The 13,288-nt window shown below is 37.3% G+C and overlaps 1 protein-coding gene across 1 annotated transcript in view; it reads left to right on the top strand.

The window, feature by feature from the left end:
• The window catches only part of UNC5B (unc-5 netrin receptor B), a 1,477,685-nt gene that overhangs the window by 1,043,489 nt on the left and 420,908 nt on the right, over positions 1 to 13,288 (top strand). The window contains exon 2 of the mRNA XM_044056822.1: positions 10,755 to 10,976. Within this exon, the coding sequence (XP_043912757.1) occupies positions 10,755 to 10,976 (222 nt within the window). The remainder of the gene's footprint in view (positions 1 to 10,754; positions 10,977 to 13,288) is intronic.

Raw genomic sequence — 13,288 nt, 5'->3', positions numbered from 1 at the left:
AAAAAACAAAGAATGGCAGTATAGATGAATAAAAAACATGTTTCCTACTTGTTCATTCACCCTGGACTTCCTGGTTCCTGCTCATCGTCACAGATAAGAGAGATTTCACTCTGGTCTGGATTTGAGAATGGCAGAAACTGTTTGCTTGCAAAATACATGCATTTGAATACTGTTTCCCGCTCGCATTTTAACACATTCAAAGTCTGGAAATGTGTGCACTGAGCTCTTGAGCTCAAGTCTGACAGGCTGGTAGCCCTGACGGAGCTGACATCATTGCGCACGTGATGATGTCAGCTCAAAACTGCGAAAAAATAAAAATAAAACAAGCTGGGAAAAGTCAGAAATGAAGGGGTGCCACTCGGGAATCATGGCACTTCATTATTTGGATCCCAAAACTCAGTAGAAACTGAGTAATTCAGTACGGTTGGGAGGTATGGGCATCCATTATGAGTATTTGAGTCAGGGTTCTGATAACACTATGATTTTTTTTTTGTGTGTGTTATATTGCAAATCCCAGTCTTCTAATTGTGACCATTTATTATTGACACTGCATATGTACATGTGCACAATAGAGGGGTCCTTTTTTAGGTTTTCAGTGGGAATGTTGGAATAAGTTGGGCCAGGTTAACATGGACATTAGCTGTAAGAAGACGTAGTAATACTACTGGTGGTAGGATACATTTAAATTGTCTTATGATCTTATATAGGAGCAATTATACTGAGGCATTTAGGTATTGCTATAAGTGAATGTTTATTTGTGTTCACATTCTGTGAGAAATACTTACTCACAAAGTGCTTTGGACTATAGCTATTAAAGAAAGTGATGGTGACTAAATCATCTTATAATTCATGATCACTTTGTAGTCAAGAGGGCTGGGTAAACTATAGGTTCTATGAGTACTTCTGTGTCACATCAAAGACTATAACTTACAGTCTGCCATCTCTGTAATTACTCCACAAGCAATATGCTACCAATACTTGTTTTCCTCAATTTAGATACAATTACTTTCTTGAGCAGCTGATTCATGTCTCAGATCCTTTACTTTTAGTCATGTTATTCCGGCAGTACATTTTTCTGCTTTTCTCATACAAGCTGTGACAACCATGCCCTGGCCCAGCAATCAAGGAGCCTCAATCCTCACCACTAACATCAGGGAGGTTGTCTCATAGAAGAGAAAAGGATAACTAATGCACACAGAAAAATACAATTTCCCTTAAGTGCACACAGAGAACACAGTCTGGGGCTGGTTGCTCCCTTGTTCACCAGGTCCCCAATAAGACTCCCCAGTGGCACAGCTATAAGGTCCAGGTCTCAGCCTAACTGGGCAAACTAAAACCTCCAGCACCCTCTCTGTCCAACCAGTGCTTTGCGTCCCTGCCAAGTAGCTGACACAACACACACACACACATTTTGAGATAAGTATTTATACAACTTCACAGACACTCCTGGGAAAGGCTGACACAGATTCTCCAACTGTGCCCCTTTACCCAGACTATACGGTAGTAATTACTGCCACCACCCAGTTAAAATATCAGTTACTAAAAGGCCCTTAAAAGGGTGTCCAATTATTACTGTGCAATATTAATATCCAATGGTAGAATGACTAACAGTCAAGGGTTACTTTAGAGTGGCCTATTACAATAACCTCTCTAAATATGCAATGTACTCTAGAGCTTATCTCTACACAGATCAGCCACAGGTAGAAGGTTTTAAAAATATTTAATAATAAATAATTAAAACACAAGACAAAACTACTACACCACAGAGATATCTAAGAGTTCAGAGATCACACAGAAACTTAAAATAATACAGTAGGATAGGTCTGATTTCAAAGAAAAATACCCAATTAATCTTTACAAGCTTCAACTATTCCTACAAGAAATCACAGTGCTAAAACTTACATGTGAGCATAAGGGAGAGTGCTGATAAATTAGATGTCCAAAGTCAAAATGCTTCTTCAGTCTCTAATGAGAAATAGTATTTAAACATTACTAACATGTCTCTAAGGCCCTTCCAAAATTATATCATTTTTGACACTTAGGTTTTCCCAGTATTCATATTGCATCATCTTAACACTTGGTCTGAGTTCTCAGGCCACAAACTGCATTATTTAGCAGTCTAACACCTCCTCAGAAACTTACAACAATACAAGACATTTCACATGTATATGCTAGCAGAAACCAGAGCAATAAAGCACCTTCCACATCTAAATTCTAGTCATAAACTTTAGCCTTAAAACAATGGGCATGAAATCTTCATCCAGCTGCCCTGGAGCCAAATTCTAACATGAAATGGTACAACATGCTTCACTGGGCCAGTAGAGTGCAATGATGTCACATATTTTGCAGTTCCACATTTCACAGTATTCTTTACACTCAGGAAACATGACTGTAGTTTACATTTATTTACAAATGCCAGAATTATATATCAAATTCTGTTTGACTAGGCTGGCAGCCTTCGCCCATCTCTCCCCAGTCATCACACAAGCATTAAAAATAAAGCTTAAATTCAAATATTTCTAAAGTACAGCAACATTTGACCAGTGAAGGAAGGAACTATATTTGACAAATCTTCCATTGTATGAATTGGCTAATAACGTTATTACAGTAAACGTTTTGTGGATATCTTCACAATTTCCCTACCACAGAACTTGTTTTAATATATTTTGTTCCAGTAAAGTATCAGAATTTCTGTGACTTAAGCCACTCACTGCGTAATAAACAAATGGTGTATACTGAACAATAAAATGATATGAACTGTCCATTCTTGTTTCTCTTGTTTTGTGAACTGGATTAGACCCTGCACTGTTTGATTTGATGATGGTAGAACATCGGTATCCATCTTTTTTCATACTCATGATACCAGTGCAATCATTGCTGTGCCATATTTTCCAAGATTATACACAATGTCACCCTACATGTGTAGGGTAAGGTAAGGGCTTTCTTTAAACCGGGTTCAGTGAATCTCATTTCATGCCCTATAAGTGTCTGTTTCTTCCTTTGGATCTAAGGTATGCTCTCTGTTTTCATACTTACATTTTATAAAAAATAGTAAGATTTAGGGATGCGATGCAAATGGAAATGTTGTAGCCTCAATGAGCTAAGCAAGAGGAGCTGTGACTAACATACATCACTTACTGAAATCCAGGGAATTAACAGCTGCAGAGAGATTGCAGATAGCCTCTGTATTCTGTGATGGACAGTAGCACAATAGCCTCAGTGAGGATTGGAACCACTTTGCATTACGTGAAATAAGCAGCAGGAAATTTTAAATGCAATTACTTAAAAATGCAAATGAATACTAAGCAAACCACTGTTTTCAAGATATGATCATTACATATATCAGATTAATCCAAGATTTTGCTTGTGTAAACAGAAAATTACTAACTGATAATGGTATGCTATACTTTTACTTGTTTAAACCCTGTATGACCCACCCATAACACATACAAAACAATAATTATTGCTTATTGTTTAATATCACAATAGTTATTGACAGATTGTATGCTGTATGAGATGATCTCATCCCTGAGCTGTACCAAAGATTATCCCATATGGACATTTACTTTGGAGTGTATTGTTGCTTTAAAATTATGTGGCTGTATTCCAATGACTTACTGTGTGAATTTTAGTAGTTTAGATCACACTGCTGGCTCTATTTTGATTTACTGTGCTCGGTGCATTGACCTATTTGGTCCTTAAAACTCAATTTTTTTTAAAACTAACCTTCGTCTTATTTAGAAAACCTGTGCAGTTCACCAGAGAAATTCTCCATTTGTTTTTGAGAAAATTGCAGTATCTGTAACATCTAAAAAAACAAACAAACAAGTATATACATGGAAACAGTCTCTTTTCAGGGTGACCTTAGAGGAATGTCTAGTTAAGTGGCATGGTCAAATTCATACAGTAGGCATATGGATGCTTTGGGAATTGAACCCAGAATGCTGCATGGTGTAGTTTTTTGTAGCACATAGTCTTAAACCACTGCACCACACTACCCTGTTACTAAAAAAAAAAAAAACATGGAATTCGGTAATAGACAAAAGTTCCAAGCCACTTTGTCTTCTCAAGACCATTACAAGTATGCTTATTGTTAACTTTAATAGGTGTACGCTGCCTAGTTGTTCTTTATTCTCTGTGCGATTCCACTTTTCTTTGTTTCTTTCTTCCTAGTCAGCATATCTTAGCTTGTGAGATGTAGAAGGACTGAGAAGGTAATGGAGTCACTTACAGGATGATTCTATTAAATTACTGTGAATTTGAAAAGTAGACGCTACCATTAGCTTTTGACATCTTTAAAGACATCTGTTGATGTAGCTCCAGTCTCTTGTCCAGGTCTGGTATATATATTGATATTTTGACATATTCATTCTTTCTTGGCTTTTCTCTGCCGACAGGCATTAATGTGTTGTCTCAGTCATTTACCCAGCTTTAAAGGTGCCTTGGATTTTTTTTGTGTGTTAACCTATGAATCAGACAAATGTGTAAGTGATGGATTTGTTATTTTCTTTATAACTGAGTGGTTGTGTGCATTTGTCAGTGCTTGTTAACACAACATTGGAGAATGACAAACATGGGTGACATGCAGAAGTTTGGGTTTGACCTCCAGGTTAGAAATTTGATTTTGATTGTAGTAGACAGAGCAGACCAGAGTACAGATTTACTTATTTAGCATCTGTTAAGGGCTGTATCAACCCTTTTTCTGGTTGAAATATGAGTTCTAAGTCTTAGCTAAGGTTTCTAAAAAAGAAAAAGGAAGACATGAAAGCTGGCCTACAGCTAGAATTTTTGCTGCAAACTGTGTTTATAACTATATTTAACTGCAGGAATGCACTTAAAGTAAGCACCCCCTTAATCGAAACTCGTGAAAAATGTGAGTGTGTCTTTGTGCATGTTTGCATGCATATGTATATATATATATATATATATATATATATATATATATATATATATATATATATATATATATATATATATATATATATATATATATATATATATATATATATATATATATATATAAATTTATGTATATATGTAAACATAAAAGGAATTAGTGGTGCATTGTAGCACATGTACATTTTTTAACTATACTGAACACCACTGATTTTGGACCACTGAAGAATGACAGAGCCATTTAGGACTGTGGTTCCCATGCATCCAACTCTGCTGGTAAAACAAGTCAGTTGGGGAAAATGATTAAGTAATGTTTAAACTTATTAATGCAGAATGCAGTCTAGAAACAGATGGCGGGAATAGTTTTACACCATCTTGTGAATAATCTTTGACATTATCTTGTTTTTCTTCATATGATTCATATTTTAACCATCAAAAATAGTTGTTGATAAGTAAAAGAAGTTTGCTTAAGGTACACAAGTAAACATCTGTTACTAGTGTGATATATGCTACTTTTTAATTATGTTTCCTGTGAGAAAGCTTATCATTCAATCTACACATCCTTTCTGAGTGCATTTTGTCTTCTTACAAGTAAATTCTATATATATAGTAACCCATTCTTCCTGTAGTGACTACTTGTTTAGATGGAAAATAATCCTAATGCACAATTACTAAATCACAAAAGTCTCCATTCAGATTTCATATTGAAGTTGCCATCTTTGAAAAAATCTTTCTTGGTTAAAACAGAGCGTTATGGTCTATATGTGGCAGTGCAGTGTCATTTTTCACAGATAAGTGAAAATTGTAGTTTCACTGTCCTTTAATGAATATTCTTCTCACATTAAAACAGTTTATAAGTATATTTTACTGGCATTCCTGCTACAGCACCTTCTGTAATGAGGCAAATGTACTTAACTGACCCACACTAATTAGTGTTTTGTCAAATCTTTTAAAACACTTTTTTTCATTATCTAACATTCACAAACACATTACTTCAACAGGGCAAATTGAGTCACATGTATGTGCCAACTGCAGGTTTTTCACTTTTATATGCACGTTTTATAGAAATTATGTGTAGCAGACATCTGGGCACTGGGAATGTGTTTTTCAGTGTTGTGTGTATTTATGCAGCATGTAGACCTTGTACACATGGGGAAGGAATGCATTTTTTGCGGCACAAATTACAGAACAAGTACCGTTGGTAATTGTGACATGGAACAAACTTGCCATATGACTGAATTATCTTCTACAGCTGATTATTTAAACATAACAGAAATGGGTTAGGCAGGCTGTCTGCCCAATCTTCTGTCATCATTATGTAGATAATGACACTTACAGATGTTGACTTTCCTGGCAAATTAAAGTTTCTTTACATACCACCTTTGTGGTAAAAAGAACAATGAAAGGTCTGGAGTTCCTTAGGTAAATAGCAGTATAGGTATAACAAGCAGAAGTAAAGTCTAAGAGGAGCCTTCCCATTATCGATATTCCTGGGAATATACACAAACATTAACTTCATATACATATGCCTGGAACTCCTTAAAAATGATGACGACTTCTTTAATGATTCACTATAATATACTTATTACGTACATGGAATCTGTCTACTGTCTCATAATCTTCTGTCCTTGATGGTTTGTTTCCAGTCCTGAGTTACTCCATTGATGAATCAGACTTTGTTTCACAACTACATTAAAAAAAAAACCTCTGATTGTATCATATTTAAGATTCTTTCCACAGAAAATGGTATTTCGGCATGTGTCTTTTGCACTCTTCTCACCTATGAAGACACGTTACTTTCTTGCTGCAGATGGCAACTGTCATTTCATTTATTTGCAACGTTTCTTCCCTTGTATCATCACCATTCCTATTATTTGTACTATGATTTATTTATCTGTTTGTTTGCATTTGTTTCCCGCAGTAGTCCACTGGGCTGTGGAGCCCATTTTCAGTGAAGGCCTGGGGAGGAAAGCTCCAAGAATAACAAGTACACATAGAGTATCACATAGTTACAACGAGCATAGAGAAAATAATCTTGAGTATAGATATAATCGATAATGTAGGCTCCCTAAGAACAATTCAAAACTAGCAACAATTTTAAGTGAATACAGCAGAGGGTATTAAGAATAATGCAAAAATAGCAGCAGTTTTAAGTATATACAGCATATGGTACATATAGATATTTGGATACATAACAGATGAAATAACAAGAATGACAAAGGTAAAGAGGAACGGCGGTACCAAGAATGACAACATTTCATGGTTGCGTCTGACTGTATGAGCAGTAGGTTGTAACAGATAATCTTGATTTAAAGTAAAAGATTATACTTCAAGGTCTGCATCAGCATAGGAGATTAGGTTTTGAGAGGAGTGCAGGAGCAAGTTCAGGTGGAAGATAGGTAGTCTTTTTGTGAGGTCTTGAAAGCAATAAGACTTTGGCAAGTCCTGATAGTATTTGGCAGGGCATTGCATGCTTTGGCTACAGAATTGGAGTAGAGAAGTTGACCAGCTGGCAGCTTAGGTTTTAGCACTGTCAGAAGGTGCCGATTCTTTGATCTGAGAGGTCAATTTGGATGGTAGAAACTGAACATTAGGTTAAGAGCAGGGCAGCCTGATGGTTTATAAATAATTTTATGTGCTGTGGTTAGTTGTAGGCAGGAAAGGTAGTGAGGATGTTCAGAGAGTGAACAGCAGAACAATGATGCTTAAGGTGTTTGGTATTTGCAGCAAATCTGCCAGTTTTGTTGTAGCAAGACTCAAATTTAGATTTTAGAGAGGATTGTAGGTTGGGTAGCAGAGGAGTACCATACAAGAGAGAGGGTAATAGGTAAGTGGAGGCTACAACTTGTTTTGTGGTGAACTGAGGAAGGATTTATGCCTATAGAGTAGTCCTAGCATTTGATTAATTTTGTTGATGGTATTGTGAATATGTAAGTCAAATTTCATGTGTTTTCCAATTATTACTCCTAATATTTTTGTGTGGGAAACTACTTCAGTTGTGGGGTTATTTTGAGAAAGTATGGTGAAATTATCTTTATTTACAGAGGTATTTTTCCTAGGGGTGAAAAGCATGAGCTTGGTTTTGTTAGGGTTAAGGGATAGGTGGTTGTTGTATATCCATTTCTTGGTGGAGATAAAGGCTAATTGAGTTATATGTTGTAGTTCAGAAATGGAATTGGCAGAGCCAATAATGATCGATTCATCTGCATACTGAATGAGAGAAACTAGAACTTAGACTGAACCTCCAAAGGCAGTGATGTTTCCATATTCATAAAGGATGTGCACACCTCCAGACTGGTAGCCCAATATAATGCAACTGAGATACTTCAGGTGCAGCTAACATTGGATAAGACAGCGATTCAGGTTATAGACTGCTGTAGGTCCCCAACCATGTCCCAAGACTCACACCCCATGTTACTAAGCACCCTGGAGAATATTAGGGTCCAACTTAACACTGCCATACTGGGCAACTTCAACTACCCCTCCATTAACTGGGAAAGCTACTCATCTACCAATACACTTGCCCAACATTTCCTGGAATTCATTAATTCCAATGCCCTGGACCAGCTCATTCTTACCCACACTAGAGGTAGCAATATCCTTGACTTGGTCATTACCAACATGGGTGACCACTGCACTACACCAATAGTCAACTCCTCCCAGGTTAGATCCGACTACAAACTAATCATCTTGGATATCCACATCCAACCCCCCCCCTGCAAAGGAAACCACCATGAAAAACTTCTCCAAAGCTAACTTTGGGCTCCTAAAAACAGAGGTGGCTAACTTCATGGCACCCATGCAAATGGAGAATAGTTGCATGACCGCCGAATCATGCACCAATGCATTGTATGAACACGTACACAAATGCATGGATCTCGCCATACCCAATAGAACCAAGACGCTCTCCTCCAAAAAAAAGGAAGCCAATCTGGTGGTCTCCTGCCATAAACAAATTCTACAACAGAAGGAGGAAACTGATGCAGAATAAGGTGAAGTCCATAGACTGGAAAAAACTCCCTTAACAGCCTCAAAAAAAAGTTGCAGTCCCTCATCAGATCCTCCAAAGCTAACTATGAAAATAGAATTATAGCAGATAGTAAAGATAACAACAAGGCCTTCTATAGTTATGTAAGGAATCTCAATGGCAATACCCAGATTTGCTCTGAGCTACTGCCCAATGGTACCTCCTATACTGAGCCAACAGATATTGCAAATATACTGTCCGACAGATTCAGTGCCAACTTTACCCACCCCCAAGGGACCAGTCACAATACCAGTAGATTGCCAGGCACCCAGTATTACTGCTGCTCATGTTAAAACAGCACTGTCCAAGGCCAAGAATACAGCTTCTATGGGACCTGACAATATCCCTGGCTGTGCTCTTCATGAACTACTCAGTGAACTGGCACCTCACCTGTGTGCCCTGTTCAGTCACAGCCTCACCTCTGGCTTTATCTCTAGCAAATGGTGCACTGCTATAGTCATCCCTGTCCACAAAGGAGGCGTGACTACAGACCCTGGAAACTATTGACCCATTAGCCTGACGAGTCTGATATGCAAAGCTATGGAACGCATAATCATGGGCCTAATAAACAAGGATACAGGGAATCTCCAAACTCTGGATCCCACACAGTTTGGTTTTGTGAAGGGTATATCATGCCTGCTCAACTTGGTTGACTTCTTTAAGTCAATCACCAGAGCTGTGGATGAAGGCAAGGTGTATCATACAGCCTACCTTGATCTGGCCAAGACCTTTGACACCGTTCCCCAATCAGGAATCATAGAAAAACTCACTAAGCTTGGCATCAACCCCTATATCACTAGGTGGGTTGCAAACTGGCTCACAGGTAGAACCCACAGTGTGAAATTAGCTAACTCCAAGTCAGACTGCCGACCAATCATGAGTGGAGTCCCACAGGGTTCGGTCCTGGGTCCTCTCCTGTTTGCTGTCTACTTCTCTGAAGTCCAGGCCAACACGAGGGGACTTTGGCTGACAAAGTTCACAGATGATTACAATTTTGGAGCTATTATTAACTCCCCAAGTGATGTTGACATCCTACAGAAAGGCCTCACTGAGACCAACGACTGGTGTCAGAACCATGGCCTTAAGTTCAATGCAATAAAATGTGTCGTTATCCCCTTTGGGAAAAACCCACTTCCCATGAATTACCACATTGATGGTAGTCCAATGAATATAGAAGGTGTTATAAGAGATCTGGGAACAAAGGTTGACAGCAACCTTTCTCTTGACCACCACATTGCACTGTGGGCAGAAAGTCCTTCTATGTGGCACATCTCATTACTAAGGGTTTTGCATCCAGGAAGAAAGAGGTCATTGTCTCCCTCTACTCTTCCTTCATTAGGCCAATCATTGAGTACAATGCCCTATTTGGCATGTACCTCACTAAACACTTGCAACAACTGGAGAGGCCACAAAAGTACCTCACAAAGAGGATCCTTACACCCAAATGTTAATGCATAAAAGTAGTGAAAAAAAACTCACCGTCCTCTTAAAATTTGTAGCTGGTTGACATAGCTGTATTGTTAGTTAATGGTATAAAGTGTTAGTTTTTCAGCAAGAATGATCTACAGAAGCTGAGAGAGACAAGATAGGTTTGGCATGCATGACATTATTTATAGTCCATGGAGCAGTACCAGCTAGAAACTTTGAATGCGCCCATGGTTTGTGCTTCTGGATCACTTATTCTGCATCACTTGCAGTTGCTTATTGAATGTATAGCATAGGATGACACACAAAGGAAAGATTTTTTGTTATCTACTTGTGAAGGAACTATAGAAAAACTGCAGCAGTGATTTATTCGTGCTTTCATTTATTTATTTTTCTTCTCTTTCAGGAAGTGAATATAGCGAGATGCTCCCAGATTCTTTCCCATCATCTCCAGCTGAGCCTTTGCCACATTTTCTGCAGGAGCCAGAAGATGCTTATATTGTCAAAAACAAGCCTGTGGAGCTAACATGCAGGGCAAATCCAGCAACCCAGATCTTTTTTAAGTGCAATGGTGAATGGGTAAATAACAATAATCATGTGACTAAGGAGAGCTTGGATGAAGTCACAGGTAAGAGCAGTGACCTGTATATAGTCTGTTTGAAGTGTAAACTTCCAATAACTTCTTTCTTTGTGTGGGTTTTCTTGGGAAAATGTATTGCACCTGACTGTAGTGTTTATTTATTTATTTGACTGTTCTTCTATAAGTGAGTTGAATGAGTTTCTCATCTGGGGCATTTACAGTCTTTGCCATTTACAAGGCAGTCAGTGAAAGACTTACATACTTAGCTGCTTGCATCCATTTAAACAAAAGTAACTTAATTTGAACTGTACAGATATATAAAGCAAAAAAGAGAGTTTATAACAGAGTACAAGCAATTAGTAATAAACAATTGGAGGTACATGTCTACAGAGAGAGGAAGGCCTACTCATACAGGGAGTGCAAGACAGTAATGCTACCATAGCAGAGCTGAACACAAGTGATGTATTTGCCCAGATTTTGGGAAGCAAAGGAAATAAGGTATTTACAACGTTGCAAAACAACCTTGCACTGGAATACTGAGTGGCCATTCTGTTTTTTAAGAGTCAGAGTGCCTTCAAAGAATGCAGCGTTCTTGTCAAAAGACATCTCTGCTGCAAATAACCAACTAACAAGTGGTTGCAAAAGTATGCAGTCTGGCCTCTTATGCCATGTAGAAGGCCTTTTCCTTGAATAAATGTGGAGTTACAGCTCTGTGACCAGAGGCTAAGCTAACGTCCATTAGGTCAGTGTACCCATGATGCACTCTCACATGTTAGTTTTAGTTTGAGTAGTGCTAGTGTTCCTTAGTATTGGGATAAAGTTTCATATAACCATTTTCTCCAAAGTAATTTTCTTGGTTTCGTATCTACCAGAGATAACCTGTGGATTAGAACCTTGCCCTTATCAGCTATTTTTCTGCATATCTAGATGTCTTGGGCCCAGTTATTTTTCTGCATATCTAGATGACTTGGGCCCAGTTATCTCTTAGATTGCATTTCTTGTCTTGGTTCTGACATCTTTCTGTCTATACTTAAGGAAGCTTTGATGACCCCCAATTTTCAAAAAGTCATCTTCAGATCCATGAACTTATGATAGTTACTGCCCTAATTCTATCACAGCATTCATCAGTATGGTTATTAAGAAGGTGCTTTATGGCTAGATTTGTTGTTTATTAAAGAAATGTGAAATTTAATATTAATTTCTGCCTGAATTTCAAACAAAGCTTATTACTATGACTGCCTATACTAGAATAATGAATGACTTCCTAATGACCAGAGGTGAATGATATTATTCTCTTTTAGACCAATAGATCTTAGGCAGCATCTGAGAAGGTGAACTATGGGGTGTATTTAGAGCACTTGCATACTTACTGTGGACTTTCCGGGGTTAATGTTTTTATCTGCCTACCCTCTGCACTCTAAAGTGCCTCAGAATGCCCTTGTGGGCTCTTTGTTGTTTACCATGTATATGTTGTCTGCAGAAAAAACTCATTAAAGGGGAGGTCTGTCACTTCACGGCCATACTAATAATATTTTCTTATACGTGTACTGCTCTTTTCATCTGGATATTATGTGAGTCATTCATTCTGTACCTGTCTTTTCATCTGGATATTATATCCGTTATCTATTTTTTGTCAACATTCAGGAATATGTCCACCAGTGGATGGGTTGCAATCACTTGCCATGTGAGTATGTACCACACCTAGGGACTGGGTGCCCTGGAAGTCTTCTGTTTTTAGAGGGTAAAATACACTAGAATTTGTCTCCCAGGTAAGCAGTTTTATGCTGATGGACCCACTATCTAATACTAATAAAGTAGAATTCGAACCAACAACCAAATACCAATAAAAACTTCGTCCCAACACGTTTTTAAAGGCTTTATTACAACATCCAATCCACACCATTGGCGGCTTTTCATCTGCTAAGCAGATTTCTCTTCAAATATATATCATAATCAGCCATTTCAATTAAATTAAAATTATACAATTAATCACTTAAAAAACCTAAAACTTTTTAACCCTTCAGTAAATTCCTACATTTCTTTGAAATTTTAGATGTTAAAGTGTTGTTGAAGTGCAACTGCATATAAATACAATAAAAAAATAGCATTTTAAAAACACTTATTATTTTTTGCAAAATCATTCTTAATATAAATACAAATAACAAAATAAAAAATAAAAAAAATAAACATACATAAATTTCATTAAGGTCAACCATAAAAAAAAATTAAAATTCATATTTCATTTTTTATTTTTTTTTTTTTTTTAAAAAATATCATGTTAATTAACACTAAATTATCTTAAAATTGTTTTTGTGTTGTGTGTATATATGAGGGTTTAAAAAAAAAATTATTGTGGTAAT

This window comes from Protopterus annectens, chromosome 14.part0 (genome assembly GCF_019279795.1).
Source record: "Protopterus annectens isolate FY-2018-M chromosome 14.part0, PAN1.0, whole genome shotgun sequence".
NCBI classification, from domain to species: Eukaryota; Metazoa; Chordata; order Ceratodontiformes; family Protopteridae; genus Protopterus; species Protopterus annectens.
This window is presented reverse-complemented; position numbering and strand designations above follow the sequence as displayed.